The 24,673-nt window shown below is 40.3% G+C and overlaps 1 protein-coding gene across 3 annotated transcripts in view; it reads left to right on the forward strand.

The window, feature by feature from the left end:
* Nucleotides 1–98: 98 nt before the first annotated feature.
* Nucleotides 99–24,673, forward strand: part of MORC2 (MORC family CW-type zinc finger 2) — a 37,878-nt gene continuing 13,303 nt past the window's right edge. The window contains exons 1-12 of one of the 3 annotated variants that reach the window (XM_016165174.2): nucleotides 99–1,350; nucleotides 7,540–7,593; nucleotides 9,411–9,445; nucleotides 13,985–14,053; nucleotides 14,591–14,681; nucleotides 17,970–18,078; nucleotides 21,480–21,639; nucleotides 21,731–21,842; nucleotides 22,355–22,480; nucleotides 23,098–23,177; nucleotides 23,839–23,921; nucleotides 24,447–24,532. In XM_016165174.2, coding sequence (XP_016020660.2) covers nucleotides 1,283–1,350; nucleotides 7,540–7,593; nucleotides 9,411–9,445; nucleotides 13,985–14,053; nucleotides 14,591–14,681; nucleotides 17,970–18,078; nucleotides 21,480–21,639; nucleotides 21,731–21,842; nucleotides 22,355–22,480; nucleotides 23,098–23,177; nucleotides 23,839–23,921; nucleotides 24,447–24,532 — 1,073 coding nt within the window. In that variant the 5' untranslated portion in view covers nucleotides 99–1,282. The remainder of the gene's footprint in view (nucleotides 1,351–7,539; nucleotides 7,594–9,410; nucleotides 9,446–13,984; nucleotides 14,054–14,590; nucleotides 14,682–17,969; nucleotides 18,079–21,479; nucleotides 21,640–21,730; nucleotides 21,843–22,354; nucleotides 22,481–23,097; nucleotides 23,178–23,838; nucleotides 23,922–24,446; nucleotides 24,533–24,673) is intronic. The other 2 variants (XM_016165198.2, XM_016165188.2) reach the window with 2 other exon arrangements.

Here is a 24,673-nt window from a genome sequence, read left to right on the forward strand (position 1 = left end):
CGGCTAAACAAGATCCGGTCACGTGGGGTCACAATGCCCACCAATCAGGAGGCGTCACATCAGGGCGGGGGCGGGAGGAGCTGCGGCTCTCTGATTGGCTGAATGCGCCGCGGAGGCCTCGGGGGCTTGGGGCGTCGCGGAGTGCGCGAGGCGGCCCGGGTCGTGTGCACTAACGGAGACAAAGCGGTTGCGGCAGCGGCTGCGGAGCAGCCCTAAACGCCGAATTTCGTGGTGCTGAGTTCTGTCGTCATCTCATTCAGAGCGGCGCACGGGTGGCTCGTGTCGCGCGGGCGGCGGCGGCAGCGGCGGCAGCGGAGGCGGAGGCAGCACATGGTTCCAAGAGCGCTCTGCGGTTGTTGGGTTCCAATTCCGTGGGGAGGGACAAAAGCCGCTGTGAGCGCTGGGCAACGCCCGGTCGGGTGGTGCGTTCGCCACTGCCCTAGATCTGGCCCTGAAAGCTGTTAACTAACTCCTCTCAGTGAGGAGGAGGCCTCGGAACCGAGGCCCAGAAAGGGCCTGAGGCCGCTGTCTAGGGGAAGTGGGGGAAGGGTGCAGCCCGTACGAGGCGATTTGGGCCAGCTAAATCTGAGACGTTTTTGTGGGTCAGTGAAGTAATTTGACCTACTAGCCTGGGGAGATTGGGGCGGAGCAGCAAACTAGATTTGGTCTATTCTCTGAAAACAAATTGGCCGTTGGTCTTAGGAAATCTTTCAGTTGGGAGGAAGTGAAGCCGGAAGTAACGCCATTTGCACTCCATCGACATCATGGTCGCCATTCTGAGATATGTTTAAGAATCCCAGATCACTGGTGGCGAAGACATGAGTATTGTCCAGGTTTATGACAAAAGTTGCTAAATTTCCAGGTTGGTAAGTTTCTGGGTTGGTAAATTTCCTAGAAGAACAAAAAAGGGCTCGGAGGAAATGAAGATGGAGCAGTAATAAAACCGCAAACTTCAATACTATCTACTTCAAGATCATCCGCATTCGTCTCAGTGAACTATCATCGCACCTTAACGCTAAAGCTCCTGAAGGCTACAGATTTACAACGCATTTCTTTTCAAAACATTACATTGTAGTCTTTAAGAAGATAAATACTGAAAGGAACAATCAATTGTAGTTTTAAACGTTTCTGAATATATTTTGGATAAGTACTCATTAATCTTGTTCAACTATAAGGAGCACAGACTTACCAAACGTTTACTGAAAGGAATCCTGGAAACTCTAGTCCATTGTAAGGTTGTATTTCCTAGTTAGTGGGTAAAGGACTGGACCTCACTGCATCCATGGCTTTCACAAATTACAGCAGTCTGAATCGAGCTCAGCTAACCTTTGAATATCTACACACGAATTCGTAAGTATCCTATAGGTGCCGCTGTGGTCACTGATAACTCATTCCTTAATATTGGTATGGAAATCCTTTTCCCAGAGTATTTTGCCTTTTCACTTTTTTGGGGCTGTATCACTGGATGAGTCGAGCTCTATATGGAAGAACTGAGATCAGTGAAATATTTGTTGCTAATCCAGAAGAATATGACCTTCATTAACTGGATCAAATTTTTTTTTGATCGAACACAAACTAGGTATTTGAGGTCAATATATCGAGTTGTTTCAAGTGTTTGATAAGTATCCAACAAGTACTGTTCTTTGGATCGCCTAAAGTTGGACAATTCTAGTAGATTCTCTTTAGTGACAACAGCAAACATAGCAATTTTTTTCTAACAAGAAAAAGAATGAAGACTTTTAAAGGACAACTTGTGAGAAGAAATTTTTTTCAGCAAGCAATTGGCTTTATCTTCCTGGGGAATTCGTCCTCACAACAAATATAATTTTCATATGATAAGAAGGAAATGCCAACTTGTTTAAACCCATGATTTAATTAGCCTTTCCCCTCAATGCGTGCAAGTCTCAACATGTATGAGGTTCATGGTTCTTGAGTTCATGAAGAGATTACCATCGCTTCACATTGGTCTGGAATGTTTAGGGGTTAATCCTTTGCTCACTCTCTTGGAAGTTATCCATTTGAGTCATGATTACTTACTGTTTTAATACATTTGTTTGCTGCTTTTAAGATGATGGTTAAGTATTCTAACATTTTTGTACGTGGAGAGGTGATGAGCAGCCAAGTGAATGCCCCATGAGATCTGAAGAACCATATTCAGAGTTGAGAGTATAGACTTAAGTTACTCAATAGTAGTATAATAATGTTTATAGCCTTTTATGGGAAAGGACTTAGAAATGAAACCAAAATCCTAAATTACCTGAGATTCTTCTTTGTGATAATACTGTAATTTTTGTTTGCTATTTTTCCTATCAAGGAAATAAAACTTTCTGAAGTGAAGTGAAGTGCCAAAGTATGAGAGCCTGCTTTTATTTTGTTTTGGTTAGGAAGCTTATTATCAAACTAGAATGTTCTAGAGTAGATTCTGTAGTTACCTAGGTGAATCCTTATGTATGAGGAATCTGAAATCCAGTTAGGTAAGGTGGCTGACGAAGGTCACTTGGTTTATAACGTAGCCTTAGGCAAAACCTTCTGCCACATTAACAACAAGCAGTTGAAGGCCTCTTAGATGTTGACAAATGATTGTGCTTGATAAATGATTGTCTCAGTTCTGAAGTTTGGAATGAGGGGCCAAATTTGGAATGGTAGACTTTGATAATCTTGGAAGAACATGAATGGAACTTCAGAAACTAGATTCTTGTTCTTGCTTTCCCAAAGACTATTCGATTATGAAATACTAAGTTAATTGCTTCTTGGTTGGAAAATAATCTTTATAGGATTATATCTGTTTTGCATTTGAGGAAACTGAGGCTCAGAGAAATTAAGTTACATGCCAAAGGTTACATAGCTGCTAAGTAGCAGCTGTAAAGAAATAAGGTTTATCTGGCCACAGTGGTTGGTGTCTGTGTTAGTACTGTATCTAGTCAGTTTTACCTTTAAGGGCTTTCCTAGTCTATACAGCAAAGATTTACTTCGCACTTTAAAAGTCTTCAATTTTGTCCAAGTGAGCCCCTAATTTGAGGATTCTGTGATATTTCTGTTTATTTGTTGTGCTACTTTGTAGCTTATTAACATGTGGACAGAGCCAAAGCAAAGAATTTGACCTCAATTAAATCACTTTTTAAAGTGATATTAGAGAATTTTCTGTGAATTTGATTTATCAATGTTGAACTGGAACCACCTGCTTGCATGGACATTTGGAGGTATCATTTTGGAAGCTCTGAAGTATCTGGATCACACTTTTGATTTTGTCTACTTTTGAATGTGTCCAGTTGTGCCAGAAGAAAATATGAACCTGAGAACACCAAGATAAATTTCTGATTTGTAACCAATTTCAATTTTTTTTTTTTAATGACATAACCTGATTGGAAGTTCATTTCTAGAGGAAAAGAATTTTAAAATTTCTTAAGATGTGACGTGTTACTTTTAATGATGGTAGATGTATCTCCTCTGTGTAAAGTGGTGCAGTGTCACCTTCAGAGGGGGGGGGAATTTGTCTTACAATACCTCATCTTTGTTCTAATTTTAAAAACAAGGTCATTTTAGGGTGTCTGACATCTACAATGTGGCCATATTGTGAATTATGGAAGAAGTGGCACTTTCCTCACCTCTCGTTTAATTAGGCTTGCAGACAGAGCCCAGGCTGGAAGGTTGGAAATCAGTATGATGTGGAAAGAGCATGGGCTTGGGAGCCTGCCAAGATTTGATTGCTTCCTAGATGTGCCTTTGGGCAAGTAATCTTAGCTTTGAGTTTCAGTTTCTTCATTTATAAAATGGTGCTAATTTGACAGTGTTTTTGAGTATTAGTAAAATGATGTTTATAAAGTAATTAGCTCATACATGGTAAATGTTGAATGGATGGTGATCGTATTTGTAATATTAGCTTATGTAAACCAAAAGTTGGTCAGTGTGGTAGCAATTTGCTGTTTGGTGTTAGTCATCAGGCAGATAAATTCTTAGTAAATTCTGGAGTGTTTGTTAGAGACAGTAAGCATGTCTTGAATTTTTTGGGTTGTGGGAGTGTATTAAGTTATCGTTAACTACTGATGGTTATTCTCTTGGTAATGTTAGCATTAAGGTTTAAAGCAGGCCTGAGAAATTCTCACGATAACATGAAGGTCTTATGCTGATTTCTTTTAATGCTGGATGTTATTAGTATAAGATGATAAAAGTTAGGGTTTTTAAATAAAAGGAGTTTTACGCCGTTATTGCTTTTTTGTGGCAGGTTGTGTGACTGATAGTAAAAAGTTAATGAGCAATCTAGGTGTGGTGGTAGTGATGTTCCTTTGGTGTAAATAAAATGCATATCTTAAGTTACTCTGCAGTACTGCTAAGTGGTCTGGTAGAGCAGAATGCTTAAATGTAAGATGTCTGCTTTCTATGTATGTTCCTTTGGGCACATTTAATAACTTCTTATTTTGGCCATATGATATTTTTGGGTTTTATCTATATTTGAAGTGAATTTAGAGGAACATGTCAACTCTAGAGACAAAATTTCTTATGACTTAAATTCTTTTGAAATGTAGGTTCACACTCTAAATATATTAAAGCCATTTGAATACAAAATGGCTCCTCTAGAATTTCTCAGCTCTATTTTCTAGAAATTAGGGCATTTAACTATTGTGAACATATCTGAGAACTCAGCTGGTTTAAATTCAAGCTGAATATGAATAGGGAGACCATTTTCCTTGCATAACGGGTAGATTTACAAGTGAATTTGTCATTGGAAATGCTGCAAAACTATTTCGACTATGGCACAAATGGTATAAAAGCCTCTATCAGTTGAAAATGAGAGTTTGTTAAAAAATCTGTCTTTTTCCAAATGGTTCATCTTTTTGGATAATATGCAAGCAATCTTTAGGTCTGTGAAGAAAAGAATCTTTTGATAATTATTCAGATATCTCTTTTCAAAAACTAGCTAGAAATGAGTATACCTCTTTGAATATTATTTGAAAAAGAGAGAACTAATGCAGTTGGTATATTTTTGGTTCTTATTTTAAGAGAGATATAGTGCTCTTGACTTTAGTATTTGTTAAATTTGTTAGTTGGATCCACCATTAATCATTTGGAAGTCTGGAGAACATTGAGTATTGTTTCTGACCTCATCAACACTTGTCACAAAAGGCCCCTTTTATGATGTGTCACTACATATCACCAAAGTACTGTTTAGTTGCATTTTAAAGATATGTTAACCTACCTGAAATAAGTATGTGTGGAACAGCACTGATACTGTGTGGAACAAGGAAGACCATTTGGATGGTTTTCTTGAAATTCTAAATGTACAAGGCATATTTCCAAACATTTTATAGAAAGTAGTGAGAACTTAGGCAGAGGTGCTTTGTGCTTACCCTTTTGAGATCTTTCTGTTGAATTCTAAATGTCTCTCATTTTCATATGAACCAATCAGAAATATGTATCTCTGAGAAGCAATTGCTATTTCTATTTTTTAATTTCTTTGCCCTGATGACAAAGGATGTCAGAATTTTCCAGATCATTCATATTTACCATTCTTACTACCAGAGATGAGATACTTCATTCTTTAATTAAATTATTCCAAAAATTCTGCATTCAAGTTGCATTTCATTTTTATTATGGTTGTGTTCTTCCCCCCACCCCCCAGGAGCTGTATTTCCAAGATTCCTTCACTTAAGTACTAATTTTTATTGAAATGAGACGTGCAACAGAATTTATATTTGTATTTAACAGTTTTCAAAATTTTTTAAAAATTTGAATATAGATAACTGTTTCACTTTGGAATTTTCTAAATCACTTCTAAGTCTGAAAAATGACTAGTCGAAAGCTTGAGAGCAAGTATTAGATTTATTTTTAATATATTACCTTCAGCAAATCACTTTAATTTTTTTCTTATTTCTCCATTTTTAGTAGTGTTATCTACAGAATACTTTTGCATTTCAATTTATAATTTGAAGAATTTAACATTCTAGAGACTTAAATATTTTTAATAATTAAAAATATGGATGTTTTATGTAGATTTTTCTTTTAGAAATTTTTTTTTCCTGTAAAATGATTAAGAACTGGATTTTGGCTAGAAGAATTTGAGTTCTACTTTCTAGTCAAATTGGAGATAAATTTTCTACTTTTCGTTGAAATTTATTTATTGATGCTGACTTTGGATTAACAACACCTATTCACTGATCTCATGGGAAAAAGTTCTTTCTAAAATTTCAATAACTGGTAGTTTAATTCAAAATTTGCATTTGTAAAACTTTGAATATTTATTTGAGGAAAACCCAGTATTCCCGGACAGTTCAGTTTCGGGTCTTTATTCTATAAACAAACATTTTACAGTTTGTTCTAAACAATATAGTAGGTGATCAGAGATCCTAGATTTTGGTTATTTAATATTGGTATATTTCATTCTAAATTTTTAGAAAATTTCAGTTTATCGGCTGAAACTTTGTGTACATAAAAATCAGCTGGAATAATTTGGTTATATTTGAAAACTTGATGATAGTAATGCATTATATGGGTTAATGATTTTATATTTTTCTTAATCAAAAGTCAAGGTTTCTAGGTGGACACATCCTACTTTTATATCTAATTAGGATTATTATGGGAAGTAGCACAAATTAAAGAGAGTGTAAATGAAGGAAGGCTAAATCTTATGCATAAATGTCATCTTTGTCGAGTTTTGAATAACATGGTAATTGTGTATTTACCCAACTCAAAACTTTTAGCAGCCTCTTGGAGGAGGAGATGACCATTGGGTTAATTTTAACAGTGGCCATAGGAGATCATGCCATGCTCTTGTCTTCCTAGGAAGAATTGTTCTAGAGGGTCTTGGATTCCTTTCTTCATTGTGGAGAAAGTTGTTTTTACCAGAATCAGAGAAAGTCAAGAAATGAATTATTCTCTCTTTTCTCCCACTTTCAAATGGAATGGATTTTCTTCTTTCACTAGACCATACACATGTATTGGTAAAGCAAAATGCTTATAAGTCCATTGAGTATGCAGAAACTGACAGCTGTTTAAGGCAATGAAAAATACAATAAAGACATTTTCCTAGATGGAATATGAGTAGTAAAAAACACTGTTTTAGCAATAGTACACATAGGAATCTTTTAATGCTTTGGAGTGGGTTTCTCCGCTCAAGATAGTAAAGATAAACATTTTCCTGTAGATAGCAAGATTTGATAGATTAATACTTGAGGGAGATTAGTGAGTTAATGATGAAGTAGTTTAAATTTCAGTAGTGTAAATCAGCTATGCAAATAGTGATTTTAGATTTTTTTTTAAAAAACAATAGTTTATAACCTTGACTTTTTTTTTAGCTTATTTTTTTTATTATGGTTACATTGGTTAATGAAATCCAGAAAGTTTCAGGTATACAATTTAGCAGTAAGGCATATGTGTGTGTGTGTGTGTGTGTACGTACATACATACATACATACACACATGTACATATACATGTATACATATATGCACACATGTATGTATCGTATGTTCTATAGCCTTGACTTTTTATTAGGAGTTATAGTTCAATTCCATAATTTTGCTGACTCTTAGTATTTATCATTTCAGAACTACTCATGAATTCCTGTTTGGTGCTCTTGCAGAACTGGTTGATAATGCAAGGTATGTTGTCTTCAGGCATACGGTTTGTACTTGAAAACTTTTGGGGTTGTTATGACCTTTGCTTCCTAAAGACTTGGGAGGAAGGCAATTTTGTAATAGCTACAACTCATTCCTAAGAGGCTTCATACCACAAAAAGTATTTTTAATAGCATATTAGTTTGTATTTCCACTGTCCTTGATTAACTTTAATTCATTCATTGCTCTAAAAATAATGAATTTATAACCTCCAAGTTGACCTTCCCTCGTGTATTAGAGCAAGATAACTGTAGTGAAATGCAGGGAATTAAGATAGAAATTTAGGAGTCAAGTTAATGGGACAGCTCTGGTTTAATTTGTGCTACCAGGAGAGTGCACCATCTAATGTTTTTAAAATTACGCCAGAGTTCTGAGTTTTCCCAAAGTGTATATTTAATGGTCAGATGACTCCAGGTGATAAAATTATTTTCCATTGTTAACAGCTATGCTTGGAAGAAATCACATGTTATAGTAAGTTCTTAGGGATGGAAACCTATAAATATTATAGTGCAAGACTGAAAAGAAGTTTAGGTTAGTTCAGAGATAAGCAAATAGCAAAGTGCAAATCAAGATTCTGTTTACAGTTATACTGTGAAAATATTGTCTGTCTTGTTTCTGAATGCAAACAAAATTTAGACATTGTTTATTGGCCAAGTGTCGATGACTACTAAAGGAAGAAGAATGTTAGAATTGACAGAAATACTTTCTAAACAGACTCCCAGCTAATGAGCTTGTTGATAATTTTCTATGTATACTTACGTTTATACTATAAACTTATTACTATTTTTATTATTATTCACTGGACTATTTATGGAAATGTGCTAGTTAACAAGTTATTTAACCAGAAAACTCCTTTTTTTAAATCCTCATAATTTTTATATTCTATTTTAAAATGTTGTAGCTTAATGGACCTATGAATTTACCACTTGTTAGCTTACTGAGACCATGGTGTGCTGTGGCAGACTGCTTTTTTGTATATCATATAGTGAGTTGGAGATTTCTGGGAGTATGTGTTCCTGTTTATACACACATTTTGCCAATCTCATTTGAAAGTAGTTTTTTTTTTTTTTTTAAATGTCTTTGGAAATAGGTACATGTAGAGCTATATGGATTTTAGTGGATTTTTTTTTTTTTTTCATTTAAAACCCGTGAAACTCATTGTGCCTTATTTCCTTGCTTGCACTTGGACTAGATTACTTTCAAGCCTTTATGGAAGCCTTTGTTGATGACTGAACTTATATTTCAGCTGATGGCTGGAGTCTAATGGGGTGACTCTACTTCCTTTCAGGGATAGGGAGGACAATTTTATGGCCTCATGAATCAGTCTGTTGATTGTGTTGTGTATACCATGAGACTTTATTTTTCATATGCTTTGTGGCAAGTTACTTTTTTCTTTTTTTTCCCAATAGCTTGGTGAGTAGGAAAAATGGACAAGTTACTGGAACATTTTTCATGATTGTGATCAATTGAGAGAAACACAGATTCAAGTCATTTCTTATTGCCTAACGGGGATGTTTTTAATTCCAGGTGGTTTCACTATGATGTTTGTATTTAAAAATACATATGTCATATGATTATTTTAAATAATTTGGAGCTCCGGAAGTTTTTCACAGACATATAAGAAAAATTATGTTGTCAAGTATAAAATAAAACTTTAATGTCTACAGGATTTCTGTATGACTTCCTGAACATAGACTCAAAATAGTATCCTTCCCACTCAAAATACTATTGCATTTTGATAGTTGATACTTAATAGTCTCATTTGGATCTTGATTTTTTTGTTTGTTTGTTTAATTTTGCAGAGATGCCGATGCTACCAGAATAGATATTTATGCAGGTAAGACATATGTCAGCCCTTTCTTCTATGCCCAGGTCCTTTTAATGCATTTATTGCTTTGTCTAAGAAGAAATGAGTGGGAAATAACTGGTGTCTGGAGCCTGGGGAAATGGCACAATTGCTCTTGGTCCTAGGTAACAAAATAAGGCAGCCCTGGTTAGGCGTGTAACAGAAACCAAGAATATTAGTGTAAAGAAACTAATGTAGGATTCCCAAATTTATAGATCTATTTAAATAACCACCAGGAGATTTATGGGGATGATGGAGTAGAGTAGTGGGGAGTGTAATGACCAGCTCTACTAGTGATTTTACTTGTTGGAATTACCAGGTGACAAGGTTTGTTGTACCTGCAGCCAAAAGAGAGATCTTGCTGGAGGCCAATTTCTCCTGCAGGCAGTTCCAACTTAGAGAGATGCTGGTGCTAGTCACATAAAACAGCTGGATAACTGGGTTGGCACTGAGGTTTGCAGAGGAGATGTTCTCAGGAAGAGGTGTCAGGTAGGAAAGATGGCTGGCTGCTTTGCTTGGAATTTAGATACTAACTGCCTCTACTGTCTTGCTTTTTTAATTGGCTCTGTTGTTTGGCAACGAGAGCCTCTTTTTTGGGGGAGGGAGTATGCAACAGACAAATTCTTAGTCATTATCATTGGCCTTTTTTTTTTTTTTTTTTTGGTTTACTTTCTGCCTGTTCAGTATTTGTGCCAGCATTTCTTTTGGTCATTTGAATGCTAAAAATCTGGAAGCAGAATAGAGAAAGATAACATGATCTGTTTTTCTGACAAACTTTTCTGAAGTATTCTGAAAGGTTTGAGGTAGTATTTTGAACAACATTGATTAGCTTCAGAGAAGACTTTTGAGTGTTTTTATGGGGATATACAGTTATCAAATAATTCCTCTTCTTCACAAACCCATTGGGTAAATGGGAATGAGCGCACAACTAAGAAATAATTCTCAGAACCTCCACTATCATATAGTTATGAAGAATCTATCCAGATATGATTAATTTTTCACATTTGGGGAGATTTGGAACAAAGTATATATTCAGCACAGATAAAAGCTTAAATTCTGAAAGGCTTCTGCTCAGAAGGCTCTGCCAAAATGGTGAAAATAAGACTCCTTTTAATTTAGAAGAAACTATCAGGAAAAAAGGGCAAAGCAGAAGATGGTTACTAAACCCTAAGGCCAGATGAAGATGCCAATGTGTATCTTACACCTGTGTGCTTTAGTGAGGAGTCACTATAGCTACCTCTGAAAGAAATGGTGGCTATTTTAATCATTACATGATGGCAAAGCAGAGAATGAGCCTCTACTCCAAGTGACATTGAAGGAACAAATCATCCATCATAGCCACGTCTATTTGGAGAAACTTAAAAAAAAAAGTTCATCTCTGCTTTCTCCTGCTACCTTTGATGGGTGAATTCCAGCAAGAAAATTTAATCTTTGACACTCAGAATACAGTAGAACAGTTGGATTTCAATTTAAATGAAAAAAGGACCCAGGGTGCATTATTCAGTGCTTAGCATTACTCCTGTTGTGCTTTCGGAGGAGTCCAGAGAGGATGAGATGGGAACATTGATTGCTAAGTTCTCATTAAAGAACTTAGTCGCTAATTGGAGAGACAGAACTCTACAGATGATTAGGGAAAAGTAAAACTCAGCCTTGAGGGAACTGTCAAGGCAATTAAGGATTAAATGGTATGATAGAAGCACTGTAGTATTTTTTTAAGCACCATAGCACTTTAGAAAGACTTGATTTACTCTAAGATTGGGAGTCTTGGCTGAGGTGTCCTCAATTTCACACTTCGTTACTTCAGTGCCTTGTTGACACATTCAACAGAAGGAATACAAGCAACTTCATTTTACAAGTAAAATAATAGAATTAGTAATATGTAATACAGGTTTATCTGGATTTATTGCACTTTATTGTGTTTCAGACATGTTGTATTTTTAATTGAAAGAAATATCCTCCATTAGCAAAAAGATTATGACTTGCTTTATTGCAGTGGTCTGGAACCGAACCTGCAATATCTGAGATATGCCTGTAATATATAAAGTTCTTGTTAGTACATGGGGGAAAGTATTCTTCTATCCCTGATTTTGTACCTAGATTGATACTGAATTTGGAATTACCCCAAACATCAGATTAGTTTGAATTCACCACAAAGTCACATCTTAGAAGATTCAATTTAAACCTAAGAAGGGTAAGAAAGAAACCAAACTGTCAAAGTACAGAGGTAGGTGTTCACTTACTCAAAGCATTCCTATTTGATGGGGCCAGATCATAATGTGCCTTTTCAGAAGTAGACTGGAAAATTAGTCAGAGCAAATGTAACTGAAATGAATACTGTTCAAACAGATTACAAAGTACAGTGAAGAACTTGGATGTCATTTTATTACAACCTCTGCTTACCCTATCTGCTACAGAGAGTAGCATCCATTGGAGTATAAGCTCCATGAAGGCAGTGATCATGTTTGTGTTATTCACTGGTGTTATCTTCATCACAGAGTCAGGCACAAAGGAAGTGCTCAGTAAAAGTCATCGAATAAATGAGTGGGGTACTCATTGTAGCTAAGTAAAGATGTCACACTACCTTTTTACAAAGTTAAAGAAGTCACTGCTATATCAGCTAGTCTCTCTTGGCCCAGAAGCAGTATTGTACATGATCATGGATCTAGACACTACTAGCTGCTTATGTTGGTCACTGTGTGGCCAGAAGGATCTTCCACAGGTGGATCTCTTGCCCTCATAAACCATATGAAAAATGTTTGAAATGAAGTCCTTGAGCAAGAAAGGGTCTCAGACCCATGGTTAAGTGATGATTGTGTGCTGAAACAGCCTGTGAGTCCTGTCCTAAGAAATTCAAGGGTCTAGAAGTAACTTCCTAGGTAGTGTTCAAGAAATGCCAGTGATCCTTGGGGGCTTTTCAGATGCACTTGGTTCAAACCAATTTCTAAGTTCCCAAAGCAGAGTCTTCATGTACATTTTATGGCTGAAGTGTATGGCACATGGCTCTTGGCTAGACACTTTTCATGAGCTGTACCTGACTCAGTTTGAGTTTCCATATGACACATTGCTTTTTCCAGAAGAAACTTTGAAGTCTTTTTGTACTTTTCTTGCACTTGCTCCTGTTTGCTAGATCTCATTTGGATTCTCCAGACTGATAAGAGGTAGTGCCATAAGGACAAATTTTTTCGTCTACCAATATTACTTCCAGGAAGGTCCTTGCCCTTGAACTTTCATGAAGCACTTGTTATTAATGTTTCAGCAAAGTTCACCTTCCTGGACAGAGTGATACTCAAATCTCTGTGGTTTATAGTACTTCTGAAATAGCATTTTAAATTACATTAACTAGTTCATTTAACAGAATGGTCATGACTCACTTGACTCTTTAGCCTGAGGGGAGGACAAACAGCATTTAAACAGATTCCCTAGACTAGATAGTTGTATAAAGTTGGTGAACTACAGCTTGGAGAAGACTAAAAAAATCTTATATTAAGAACTAGGGCAGCCTTGAGCTTATTCCTATAGTATCTTACACAGACCTCCATACTTTTAGTAGAAGTGCTCTCCTGATTACAAGGCTTGTGTTGTTTGCCCACCTAAGTCCTCATCATTGGGTCAGAAGACACCTTGGAAACTAGTATGGGTCCCTTCCCTATTTGAGAATTTCTTTTTCAGTGTTCATTTCATGATCCAGACTACTTTGAGTAACTATTTGCCACTGCAGAAGACAACTGCTAAAAGAAGTGTGTCTTCTATCCACTGGAATGGCAGTGACAGTCTGTTGTGTTTACTCCCTGTTAGCCAAGAAGCTCTGTCATGACTGCTCCGTAATGTACTATTATAGGACTATTCCTCTTTGCAGTCAAGCCTATCCAGTTGGGAACTAAGCAGCTTTCACTGCATCCTGCACTATCTCACTCCTGAGTTGGGGAGCCATTTCAAGGACCCACAGCAAGCAAAGGATATGATGATGAATACAGATAGCCAAGAAACTGCAGTTAGGCTAGGGATAGTTGCATAGAGATTTAGTAATTCATCTAGATAGCAGCTGCCACCACAGTGGCCATAGCATGTCTGGCTTGATCACTTTGTACTTAATCCACAAAGGAGGGGCCTTGTTGAATTTGAGCAATGTTGATAAAGTATAGTGTGTAATAGTTGGGAGAACTTTAGTGGCTTGGAGTTCATGGCATAGAGCAGAGTTGGAAGTAATCTAGGTGGAGACAGGCAAAGGAAAGATTGAGGTATGTGTGAAATACATGTTTATTCAGTTGTCCTGGGTATAGTTAGATGCTGAGCCAGGTATTCCCTGTCCTCGTAGGGTCTCTCAAACTGTGTTGTGAACTGGAAAGCGTCGGAGAAGTTTTGGAAATTCCCACCCTCAAGGGCCCTGGTATTTAACTCACACTAGCTAGGTCTAGTGTGGAGACCTCAGTTTGGAGAGACTAGGTTTGACCTGACCTTTTTGGACTAACCTTCACATTGATCCACCTTCTGATCATACCCACCCAGTAATGGCAGCTGCTTCTTTTACAGAAAGGCGAGAGGATCTTCGAGGAGGATTTATGCTCTGCTTTTTGGATGATGGAGCAGGAATGGATCCAAGTAAGTGATGAGATGATTGCTGCTTTTAAGGAGGATATAACCATTTTTGTAAAATACTGTGTGAACTTATTTTTCTATTGCTGCACTATTGTGACTAGAAGATCCACCTGGAGTGAGAAGAGTCTGTTTCAACATCTCAGGCTTAATTCCACTGATGTATTTGTTAGGTCTTGTCCTAGCATGGGAGATAGGATCTGAATGGCAACCTGTAGTCAGTCAGGTTCCTTGTCTCTTGTCATTATATTTACCAGCTTGCACAACATCCTGGAGCTGACACTACAGACTTTCCTCCTCCCTGACCCCCCACCCCCAAGCCTTATTATCATTTTCGGGTAACAGAACAGGGTTACTGTGATGGCATTTACTGACAGGCCAGTCGAGTTGCCTACATTTGCCTCATGGTTGTGACTTCCTTGGACAGAGATTTTCAGTAGACACATAGCTCTACTCGGAGTCAACAAAGCTCAGACCTTTGATTTTGAGGAGCCTGGGAAAGAAATGCTAACTTTTCACTCTCTTTTATGCTTGCCATTTCAGGCGATGCTGCCAGTGTGATCCAGTTTGGGAAGTCGGCCAAGCGAACACCTGAGTCCACCCAGATTGGGCAGTATGGGAATGGGTTAAAATCGTAAGTATGCTAGAAGCTGCCATAGGATTGAAAACAAAATCAAACAATGCTCTCCTGCTTCTGTCCCATGAAAGCTTTCCTCTCCTTATACCTCTATCACTGTAACTCTGGAACAGGGAAAAGTTAGAAAGGAGTAATTTGGGGACTAATCAACTATTGTCTGGTCTAGTTTACAGATAAAAAAAGCATGACTGTCCAAGACCAATTGGGGTGGGAGAAGCTGTAGGTTTCTCTTGACACTGTGCTCTGTTACTGCACTCTTTTGTTGAAAATTCTTATTTTGCATTGTGCTTAAGGTCCTGAGTGGTAGTTTTGTGGGGTTGAAATGCATCTGAGATAGTGAGGGGGTCGCTTCATGGTGTGGTAGTATTTCCTGAGCACCTGCCATGTGTCATGCTTTGTGTTAGGCACTGGGGATCCAGGATGAGTAAGAGAGACCCAAACCCTCTCCCCCAGAGGACACAGTCTCCACTCACATGTCCTGCTGGGTCATGTAGCTGGGATCTACCTAATGTGTTCAAATCCCTTGGGACTTCTTTTTCAGCCCTTGGTTCCCAGTTGTTTGGTATTTGGAATGTGTTGTTCTGGTTTTGAGTGCAGCCCCAAGAGAAAGGTTTCTATTTCTGAAGTGCTTACTTCCAGCTGTACATACCTTTGGATGGAATAAGTTTTGGTGGAATTGGAGTTTGTACAAATGGAATTCTGAGTCACATTTCCAGTCTTGTTGTGGAAATGTTTTGTTTGAGAGAGGGTGGTGGTTTAATCAGTCAGTAGCATCAGTTGTCCCTCACATGCAGCATGCTTTGGGTGTGGGGAAGAAAGAGAGTGCTTCTGAAGACATCAGGGACCAGATACCTGGATTTTTTTCATTTCTCTCATGGCAAGAATCAATTTGTAATACCAGGCACTTCCTATGTACCAGGCACTATGCTAAAAACTTTACTTGAATGGTCTTGTTTAATCCTTACTATAGTTCTATGAAGCGTAGGTATTATTCTTATTTTCAAATGAGAAATCAAGGTTTATAGGCATGAAGTAATTTTCCCAAAGGTGTAAAAGTGCCCAAGTGTAGAGCAGAAATATGAACCAGGTCTTTTCTGACTGCCAAGCTGCAGCTGTGTTCATCTCACTTGTCAGACAAAATGAAGTTCAAATCTCACCTTAGCCACTTAATTACTTCTCTGAGCCTCAGCTTCTTCTTTTGTAAATTGGGATTATAATACATACGAAGTAGGTTAAAGATTAAATGTTATCATTGCTGTGAGAGCTCTAACCTGGTTTCTGGCTTTTAAAAAAATTTCTCCTTTTTTGACCTTTCCATGTTAGATTCTTGACCTGATTGAATGAGTCTGGGGCAGGGCCTAAGAATCTGTGTTTTTCATAGATTCCCTAGGTGATTCTGATGTTGGCGATTGAAGTCTCCAATAACCGAAGTCTTCTAGAGTCAGTGTGATATAAGAAATCCTGACTTCTCATGTAAATTGTAGGCCAGCCTCCTCCTACTTGTCTTTTCAGTTCTGGGGCCTCAGATAAATCATTTCACCTCTCTGAACATCTACTTCTTAATCTAGAAAATAGGATTCTAATCTCTGACATTCTCCCTTACACAGTAAGTTTTAGGAGCAGCTGAAATGTGACTCTGAAAGTGTTTAGGAAACTGGGAAGGAAAGTGTATAAAAGTTGGAAGTGTCGTCATTAGCATATTAGTAGAAGGATTTTTGCAGAGGACCCATTGAGATGGAGCCATCTAGTGTTCAGAGTGAATTCATTTTGAAACCAGTTCAGAAGCTGAAAAAGAATTTCAGGTGGAAGTGACTTGTGGTGAGAATAGGACTGAGAAGCAGGGAAACCAGCAAGAGAGGTGGCATTTTTGGGTTGTTGCTATGCAGCCTCCAAAGTTAAGTTCAAAGATGGAAGAAAGAGGGCAAATGAGAGTTTTTGCCAAATTAGGGCAAGAATAAGCTTTGACAGAAGGCAAATAATGTGCCTCATTTTGCCACCCAAAGCTTTAGGGGAGAGGGAGGAGGACTGTGAAATTGTCGGAAGGAGCATTGCCAGAACCTTGGGAACTGGAGGAGGAGAAACAGAACTTGGCAGCCCCTAGGGTGTCTCTGGATAGTGTCCTGGGAGTTTTCCTGAGCATCTGGGGAAATGGGACATGGCATTCATTTGTGTGCTTGGCATGCCAGCCTGGTTTGTATTTGTATGTAGATTAGACTAATAAGGCTTCTTACTGCCATCACCACCTCCTTAGGGTATTATGAAGACTAATGAGATAATAGCCATAAAGCCTCAGAAGCTGCTCAGAAGAAAGGAGCTAAATAGCCCCATTGTTCAGTGGGTAGTCCTCCTGCAGGTGCTCATACTTCTCAGGGCAGTTGTTCCGTGTTGCCTGGAAAGGCCTGTCCTGGCCTGTTCTTCAGGTGGTTAACATGGCCAAACAGAGGAAGGAAGCAGTTGCTTGCATTCAGACTTTTGCCTTGAGGAAGTTAGCCTCATTTCCCAGAAACGAGTTGCATCCAAAAGCAGGGACCTGCCTGTGTCAAAATGAGCTCGAGGTAACAAAATAATCTGAGGCAGAAGATGGCTATAGTCATAGGACCTGAGCCAATTATAAGCCTTCTCGAAAATTGTGATGAAGAATTGTATTTTATATAGTTAGCCCCTGTGTTTGGCTGAGCCCTGGGATCATACTGGTTTTTATTGAGGACTTGTGAATATTGGCAGTGGGCTGTTCCCTTGATGGTGCTGCCCTTTGATGGGTGGATGGGAGGGTAGAGTTTGTCAGTGAAGGAAGGAAAGGATGAGAGCTGGATGTGATTAGTATGGAAGATGATGTGTTGAAGGTATCAGTTACTAGAATGAAACCTGATGGTGGCACAGTCAGAGGGTATAGCAAGCAGCCCTTGTGCAGCAAAATAAACCTGGAACACAGGTGGCAGGGTTACTTGTTATCATTGTGGCAATAGCCTGGTGGTGACACTAACCCAGAGCTGAAAATTGGCGGTGAATGTGGCCTGGGTGGTGAGAGAGCCCTGCACAGTGGGTAGGTGGTAGAGAAGGTTATAAGGGAAGATTAAAGGCAATGGAGGAGCAGAGGGAGGAGTGTCAGATGGGAGAAGTGGGAACGAGGACTGTGGAACTCAGCTCAGGGTCCTGAGACCTTAGGGACCCCTTTAGGAGAGCTCTCCAAAGGCAGTTTAATCATATCCAGAGGGTAGATTAGTTTCCTTTTTCAGATTAACTTTGAATATGTGGGAAAATAACCCATTTCTGCTTCCTTTTCAGGGGTTCTATGCGCATTGGGAAAGATTTTATCCTCTTCACCAAGAAGGATGACACCATGACCTGCCTCTTCCTGTCTCGTACCTTTCACGAAGAGGAAGGCATTGATGAAGTAGGTCCCATACTTGTGATTCAAGTCACCATTCCTTATTTCCTGGGTCAGCCCAGGCTGTTTTCATAGGTCATTTGCAATGCTGGGTTCGTGGAGATGCAAAATTGCAGTCATGCACCTTGTCATTGGGGTTAGCCAGAGGGATGAACTGGTTGAAGGATTAATTAAGACAGAGATCCTTACTATGAGAAGAAGTAAAATCTCAAAGCTTCAGGCTATCAAGTGGCAGGAACCAAGAGTTGGATTTGCAGCTCCCCTTGGTCTGCAGCTTGAGTTCAGTCTGGTAGGATGTCACTCTGGACTGTTATTTTATAAGGGGAAGTATTTTGGGCTTCCATGACTATAGGTGAAAACTGTATCTGGTAGTAATAATTGGAATAGCACTGTCTTTCTTTTATGATGGTGATTTTGTGAGCTATGGTGTGAGTGCATTTTTGCTCTAACCATCTATGTTGGAACATATAAGTCAGACACCTACAAGGCCTGGGCAGGTAGTGAAGCTGATGAGTATGTGGAAAACATCAGAGTAAGTTCTTTGCTAAATGGCAACTGACACTTAGCCGCAGCTAATTATTGTTATGTTGGAAGGGCTAATGAATTTACAATATTCTGATTTAAAAACATTTGGTAATTAATTTATTATATAAGCTAAACAGATGCTCAATTGATTCTTTTTGTGGTCTGGTGACTCAGATATCTGCGCAGCTGGTCTGGTGAGGTTTTTGCCCCCTCATGGGGACTAAGTAGGGTAGGCTTTGGTCTGCCCAGCTTCAGACTGGACTCTTATCTCCTTTCATATGTGAGAAATGGAGGCCAGAGCTTAAGAGAAGGGGCCGAGAGGGTATGCAGAGAGAAATTCATGGTTGTCGTATCAGCAGATAGGTGAATTCAATCTAATTCATTTCTATTAATTAACTATGATTAAATTTATACTGGCCCTGTTTAGTTGTGAGCCTAAATCATAGCAAATTAGTTTGTGCTGGGAATAAAAAGCTGTCTTTTTCTGCCATTGTTACTTGGCAAGCCAGTGGATTTGTTTGCCTTTTAGGTGAGTGTGTCAGTTTATTCGGCATACTTGGAATGAGGAAAGTGCTTTAGCTGGAAAGAGCAGGCTCCTGGGAGAAGGTAAGGCAGGAGAGTTTAGCCCAAGCTCACGTTTTCAGGAATGTTTCCTTATGGGAGAAGGGCGTTAAGTCAATAAAAATAGTCTGTTCAAGACCTTAGAGCTGGTGAGCGCTGTGGGAAGAGACTTGGCCAAGGTGATACCTGAAGAAAGGAAGGGCCAGATCAGGCTTGACCGCAGGGCCTTGGTGATTGTGTGGGACTTTGTTAAAAGCAACCATGAAAGGGAATTTAAGCAAGGACATGGCAGTATGAAGTTCTCTTTTAAAAAGATCAGTTTGACTATTGTGTGGTGATTGGATTGGAAAGATTGAAGTGTTGGAGTAAACCAGCTGAAAGGACTCAAAGTAGAGAGGTGAGAGAAATAGAAGGTTTTATCTCATTAGCATGTGGGATTTGGTGTTTGACCTTTGGATGACTCAGGTTCTGGTGTGGCAGTTGGGCATGGTGGGCTGTCTGGAGCTGGGGAAGAATGGAAGAGGGACAGCTTGGAAGGGAAGAGTGTTTTATCCTGGGCACGCAAGGTTAAATCTGGCTCTGGAGCCAGGGAGAGGCTTGGGCTCCCAGATTCTTTAGGTGAGGTCAACTAAAGGAGCATGTAGAGTGAGAAGAGGACCTGGGATCTCAGGCATGCTGACATTTAAAAGGCTGGGAAGAGGAGAAAACATCAGAGGAGACAGGAGCAGCCAGAAGGGTGGTGGGTGGGAGGAAAACCAGGAGAGTGGTGACATTGAAACTGAAGGAGAAGTGTTCTGATGGCAAGAATGGGTGCCAGTGGAAGCTAATGCCCATAGTTTAATGCCGTTGTCACCAGGGACTGCTGTGAGAATTGAGAGGTGAAGAGTAAGGTACAAATTTACAGAACACAAATGGAACTCAATTCCCTGGTGAAAAAGCTAGGTTGAAATTTTTTCCTTACTTGGTGCTAGAAGGTCACTGTTTTGGATTGTACTCTAGTGTGAACTCAGCCAAGATTTCAAAATAAGATCATTTTTGGCTGGCTAGGAATGTTTCCAGACCAGCCCTAGGGTTGAATACTATAGGCATGAAGCTTCTTAGAAACTAGCAAATATCTCAGAACTCTTAACAGCTTGTCCCCCTGGCACTTGTTAAAATAGAGTTCTCTTTTCCTCATGGTGGGCCATCTCATTTGAACCTCTGAGGTTCCTGGGCTGCTTTGCTTTACAGAGGGAATCCCAGCAGTCACCCATTGCTAGGGCTCCCTTGGCGGGTGGCTGGTTGAGGGGGAAAAGCACAGTGAGGCCTCTGGGGAAGTGGCATTTGAGGTAAGGTTTTGAAGAAAGAATAGGATATTTTTCCCCCAGTTTCACTGAGGTATAATTGACACAGGTAGGATTTTTGAAAAACGCTGCTTAGACATAAGATTAAATTCTATACATACGGAACAGTGAATTAAAACGTATATACAGTCAAGAGAATAATTATAAAGCTCACACTAATGTAGCCACCTCATAGACATGCCGGAAGTCTCCAGTGTGCCCCTCACCAATTATTGTACCTATGAAGGACCTCCCTTCAAGTAACTTTTGTGATCATCAGTTCCTTATTTTTTTGTTTGTTTGGTTTTCTTTTTCTTTTTTTTTTTTTTTTATAGTTTTGTCACCTATGTAGGCATTCTTGAATAGTTTTGCCCATTTATGAATTTTATATAAATGGATTCTTTGTAGGATTTTTTTGTATTTTGCTTCTTTCAGTTAACATTGTGAGATTCATCCATGTTGATGCTAGTAGCTATTAGTTTGTTCATTTTCATCACTGCACAGTGTTCTATTGTACAAATATACTGGGGTCTAACTTATACACTCTGTAGTGCATATTATGTTGTCTTTATGTGTTTGCTGGTATAAACGTATAAAAGTTTCTCCTAGGAAATATACCTGGGAGTGGAATTGCTACCTTGTAGGTTATGTTTATGTGTATCTTCAACTTCACTAGATAATTGCAATTACACTTTCATTAGTGGAAAGAGTAGGTTTATTACCAAACTAGGGAAATAGCCAGGGACATCCCAAGTAGGGAGTTGCCTATGCAGAGGCCCCCAGGACATAATCCAGCATGCCCCAGAAGACCTAGCGATGTGAGGCTAAATCCTGGGTAGGGGTGGAGGCCACAGAGCCTCTGGTACCAGGCTGTGGAGCTTGAGTCTCATGCCCTGGGCAGTGTGGAGCCATTGTAGGGAGGGTTAAGATAGATGCATGTTTTGGGGGAATGCTGTTCTGGGATCTCTCTCAAAGTGTCTGCTTGTGCTTACTCCAAAGGTGATAGTCCCATTGCCTACCTGGAATGCTCAGACCCGGGACCCTGTCACAGACAATGTGGAGAAGTTCTCCATTGAGACAGAGCTCATCTACAAGTATTCTCCTTTCCGCAATGAGGAGGAAGTGATGACTCAGTTCAGGAAGATTCCTGGGGACACCGGTAAGTAGGGTGTGTTCCCTAAAATCCAGAGCTCCAGAGCCATGAAGTAGGTGGGAATGCCTGGCAGATCAAAAGAATTTCTTTTCCTCAGGAACACTGGTGATCATCTTCAATCTCAAACTCATGGATAATGGGGAGCCAGAGCTAGACATAATCTCAAATCCAAGAGATATCCAGATGGCAGAGACTTCCCCAGAGGGCACGTGAGTGTGGCTGGAAAGGGAAGGAAGTCTTGGAGCTGCTTTTTATTATCTCAGCAGAGAAAAGCTCAGGAGGTGACTTTAGGGAGAGAGGAGAGCTCATTTCCTGGATTTCCCAATTTTAAAGTTGATGAAGCTGAGAACTCGTCTTCTGCCACAGGGCAGAGAGATGAATAGGACAGCAGATCTTCAGCTAAGCCAAAAGAAAAGATTAATGATTCCATGTTCCAACTCTTGATTTGACAGAAGAAACAGGCCTAGAGAGAGGAGAGGAATAGCTGGGGCCATAGTGGGGCGGTGATAGGGTCAGGTCAGGTATCTGTGAGGTGCCTGTGCTGGGGACCTGTGCTGGGGCAGGATATGGTGCCAACACTGAGGGAGCACCCCTTCAGGCTGGCAAGAGATGCCAAGATGTGAGTTGGAAAGGTGGAGGGCCTGCAGAGAGGCTGTCCTACACCCTTGGTCAGGCTGGTTGTCGGGTGGGTGACAGCATTCCTTCGTTCTACCACCTCCAGGAAGCCAGAGCGGCGCTCATTCCGTGCCTATGCCGCCGTGCTCTATATTGATCCTCGGATGAGGATCTTCATTCATGGGCACAAGGTGCAGACCAAGAGGCTCTCCTGCTGCCTGTACAAGCCCAGGTAGGGGCCTGCCCACCCTGGCCTGCTGCTTCCCTCGGGCCAAGGACTGGGTCTGGTTACGTTTTTCTGGGGCATTGATTATTTGGAGTGATGTGGAATGGGAAGCTCTGATGGTATTCACTGCATTGGGGCCTTTAAGCTGCCTGTGGTTTACTGCGGAGAAATTTCTGGGTCCTGAGGAAAGGATAGAGAAACAGCTAACGGGCTGTGGAGGTTATCTGGCAAAGCTCGTGAGTGTGAGTACCTTCTATGACATGGAGAGTGCCCTGCCTGGCACAGTGAGCTGTAGGAGCTCTCGGCTTCAAGGTCAAGGGGCCTTTAGACACTATACAGGAAAGCAGAGGCTGATTACTGAGGTTTGTTTTTGCTATGGGATTAATGACACAGGGTGAGTAGTGAGGTTGCTTATCAAACCTGGAGCAGGAGGCAAGGGGCAAGTAGAGTAAGGAATTGGATCTTTTTGCTGAAATAAGCTTGGCTATGACTCATCCTGTGAGGCCAGGACAGTGCAGCTTGGGGGCAGGCAGGCAGGAAGGAAGGGTGCTTCCTGTGCTGCTTGGGTTGCTGTCCTGCCCCGCTGCTGCTTGGTCCCTCAGGTTGCTTTTTGCCCTGTTCAGGATGTACAAGTACACGTCAAGCCGTTTCAAGACCCGTGCAGAGCAGGAGGTGAAGAAAGCTGAGCATGTAGCACGGATTGGTAATGACCCCCACTGTGCAGGAGGGACTGGGTGGGGGTTGCCTGGGGGACACTGCTTGTTGCCAAAGCAGGATCCAAGAAAAGGCTCCATCCACCACCCTGGGACATTTTGTTCTCTTGCACCCCTTCCAATGCATGCCAGTCCCCTCAGCAGTTTTTCTCCCCAGACTCCACTTTCCTTTAATCAGCCATTTTTCAACTCCTGGGCTTGTCCAGAGTAAAGGATCCCACACCGTCCTCTGGCCCAAGTATTTGTGAAATTGGTGTTTATGACTCCAGGACAAAAACCTCAAGGTCTGTCATGGTCACAGGGCTTCTTGGCTGTTCAATGGAGAGTGATTGGGTGAGGACTTTGATAACTTCCAGCTCCTGCTGAGGGCTTAACTCTGGTTTCCTCGGGCAGTTTTTGACCTGTTCTGATTCATTTGTAGAGTATGAAAAGCACTTCTCAGGTATAAATAATGCCAGTTTTCATTGAGCATCCTTTACTTATTTGTTTTTGAACCTATTCTGTAGTCCAGGGAGATTACTCACTGGTTCTCCTGTTCCTTGACAGTGTACACACATGTCTTTTCGAGCAGGGATTGCACTATGGGATCCAGGAGGGATGACTGAGTTTTAAACCTTTAAATTCCTTATCATGGTTTCTTCTGGATTTCAGCTGAAGAGAAGGCGCGGGAGGCAGAGAGCAAAGCTCGGACGTTAGAAATACGCTTAGGTGGAGACCTCACGCGGGACTCTAGGGTAAGGCCCCAGACCTGTGCAGCTGTTCTCCAGCATTTCTGGCAGTGGAATCCCAGAGCTAGCATGGCTCAGCCCCAGGACAGTTATGAACCCCTTGCCCTAATGCTGGAAAATGGGATATTATGGGATGCTATGTTGTTTCCATAATCACTATTGAGCACACCGTATGGCAGAATCTTGACTTTTGACAAGATTGGCAGAATCAGCATGCCAACAATGATATGATGTGTGAACACCGTTAGTATCCTCAGTTTATAGAAAGAAAAAATGAAGAATGTCACTTGCTCCACGTCACACAGTGGGTAAGGGTCAGAGCGCCCCTCCCTGTCTGACTCACTATGTTAGTGAGCCTGGTCAAGTAAAACACAGCTTTCGAGTTTGTCTCTACTTTCTATAGAAGTAAATCTCTAGGTGTAGTTTTGCATCCATGTGCTTTAAAGAAAGAGGTTTTAGATGTGTCGTGATGTTCCCTGCTATGGCCCAGAGCACCTCCTCTCCTCATTTAGTGCCAATGTTCATTTCCAGGTGATGTTGCGTCAGGTTCAGAACACAGCCATTACCCTGCGTAGAGAAGCTGATGTCAAGAAGCGGATCAAGGAGGCCAAGCAGCGGTAAATTACAGGGCTAGCCTTTAATCTTTTAAAATTATGGAGCTTTTGTGCTGATCATTGACAAAAGAGCTTGAGGAATCACTCCCCACCTCGCAGGGTTGCCATTCTATCCCAAAGATTGCTTTGAGAAAGCCATTAATG

The sequence above is a fragment of the Rousettus aegyptiacus genome, unplaced genomic scaffold (genome assembly GCF_014176215.1).
Source record: "Rousettus aegyptiacus isolate mRouAeg1 unplaced genomic scaffold, mRouAeg1.p scaffold_m13_p_5, whole genome shotgun sequence".
NCBI classification, from domain to species: domain Eukaryota; kingdom Metazoa; phylum Chordata; class Mammalia; order Chiroptera; family Pteropodidae; genus Rousettus; species Rousettus aegyptiacus.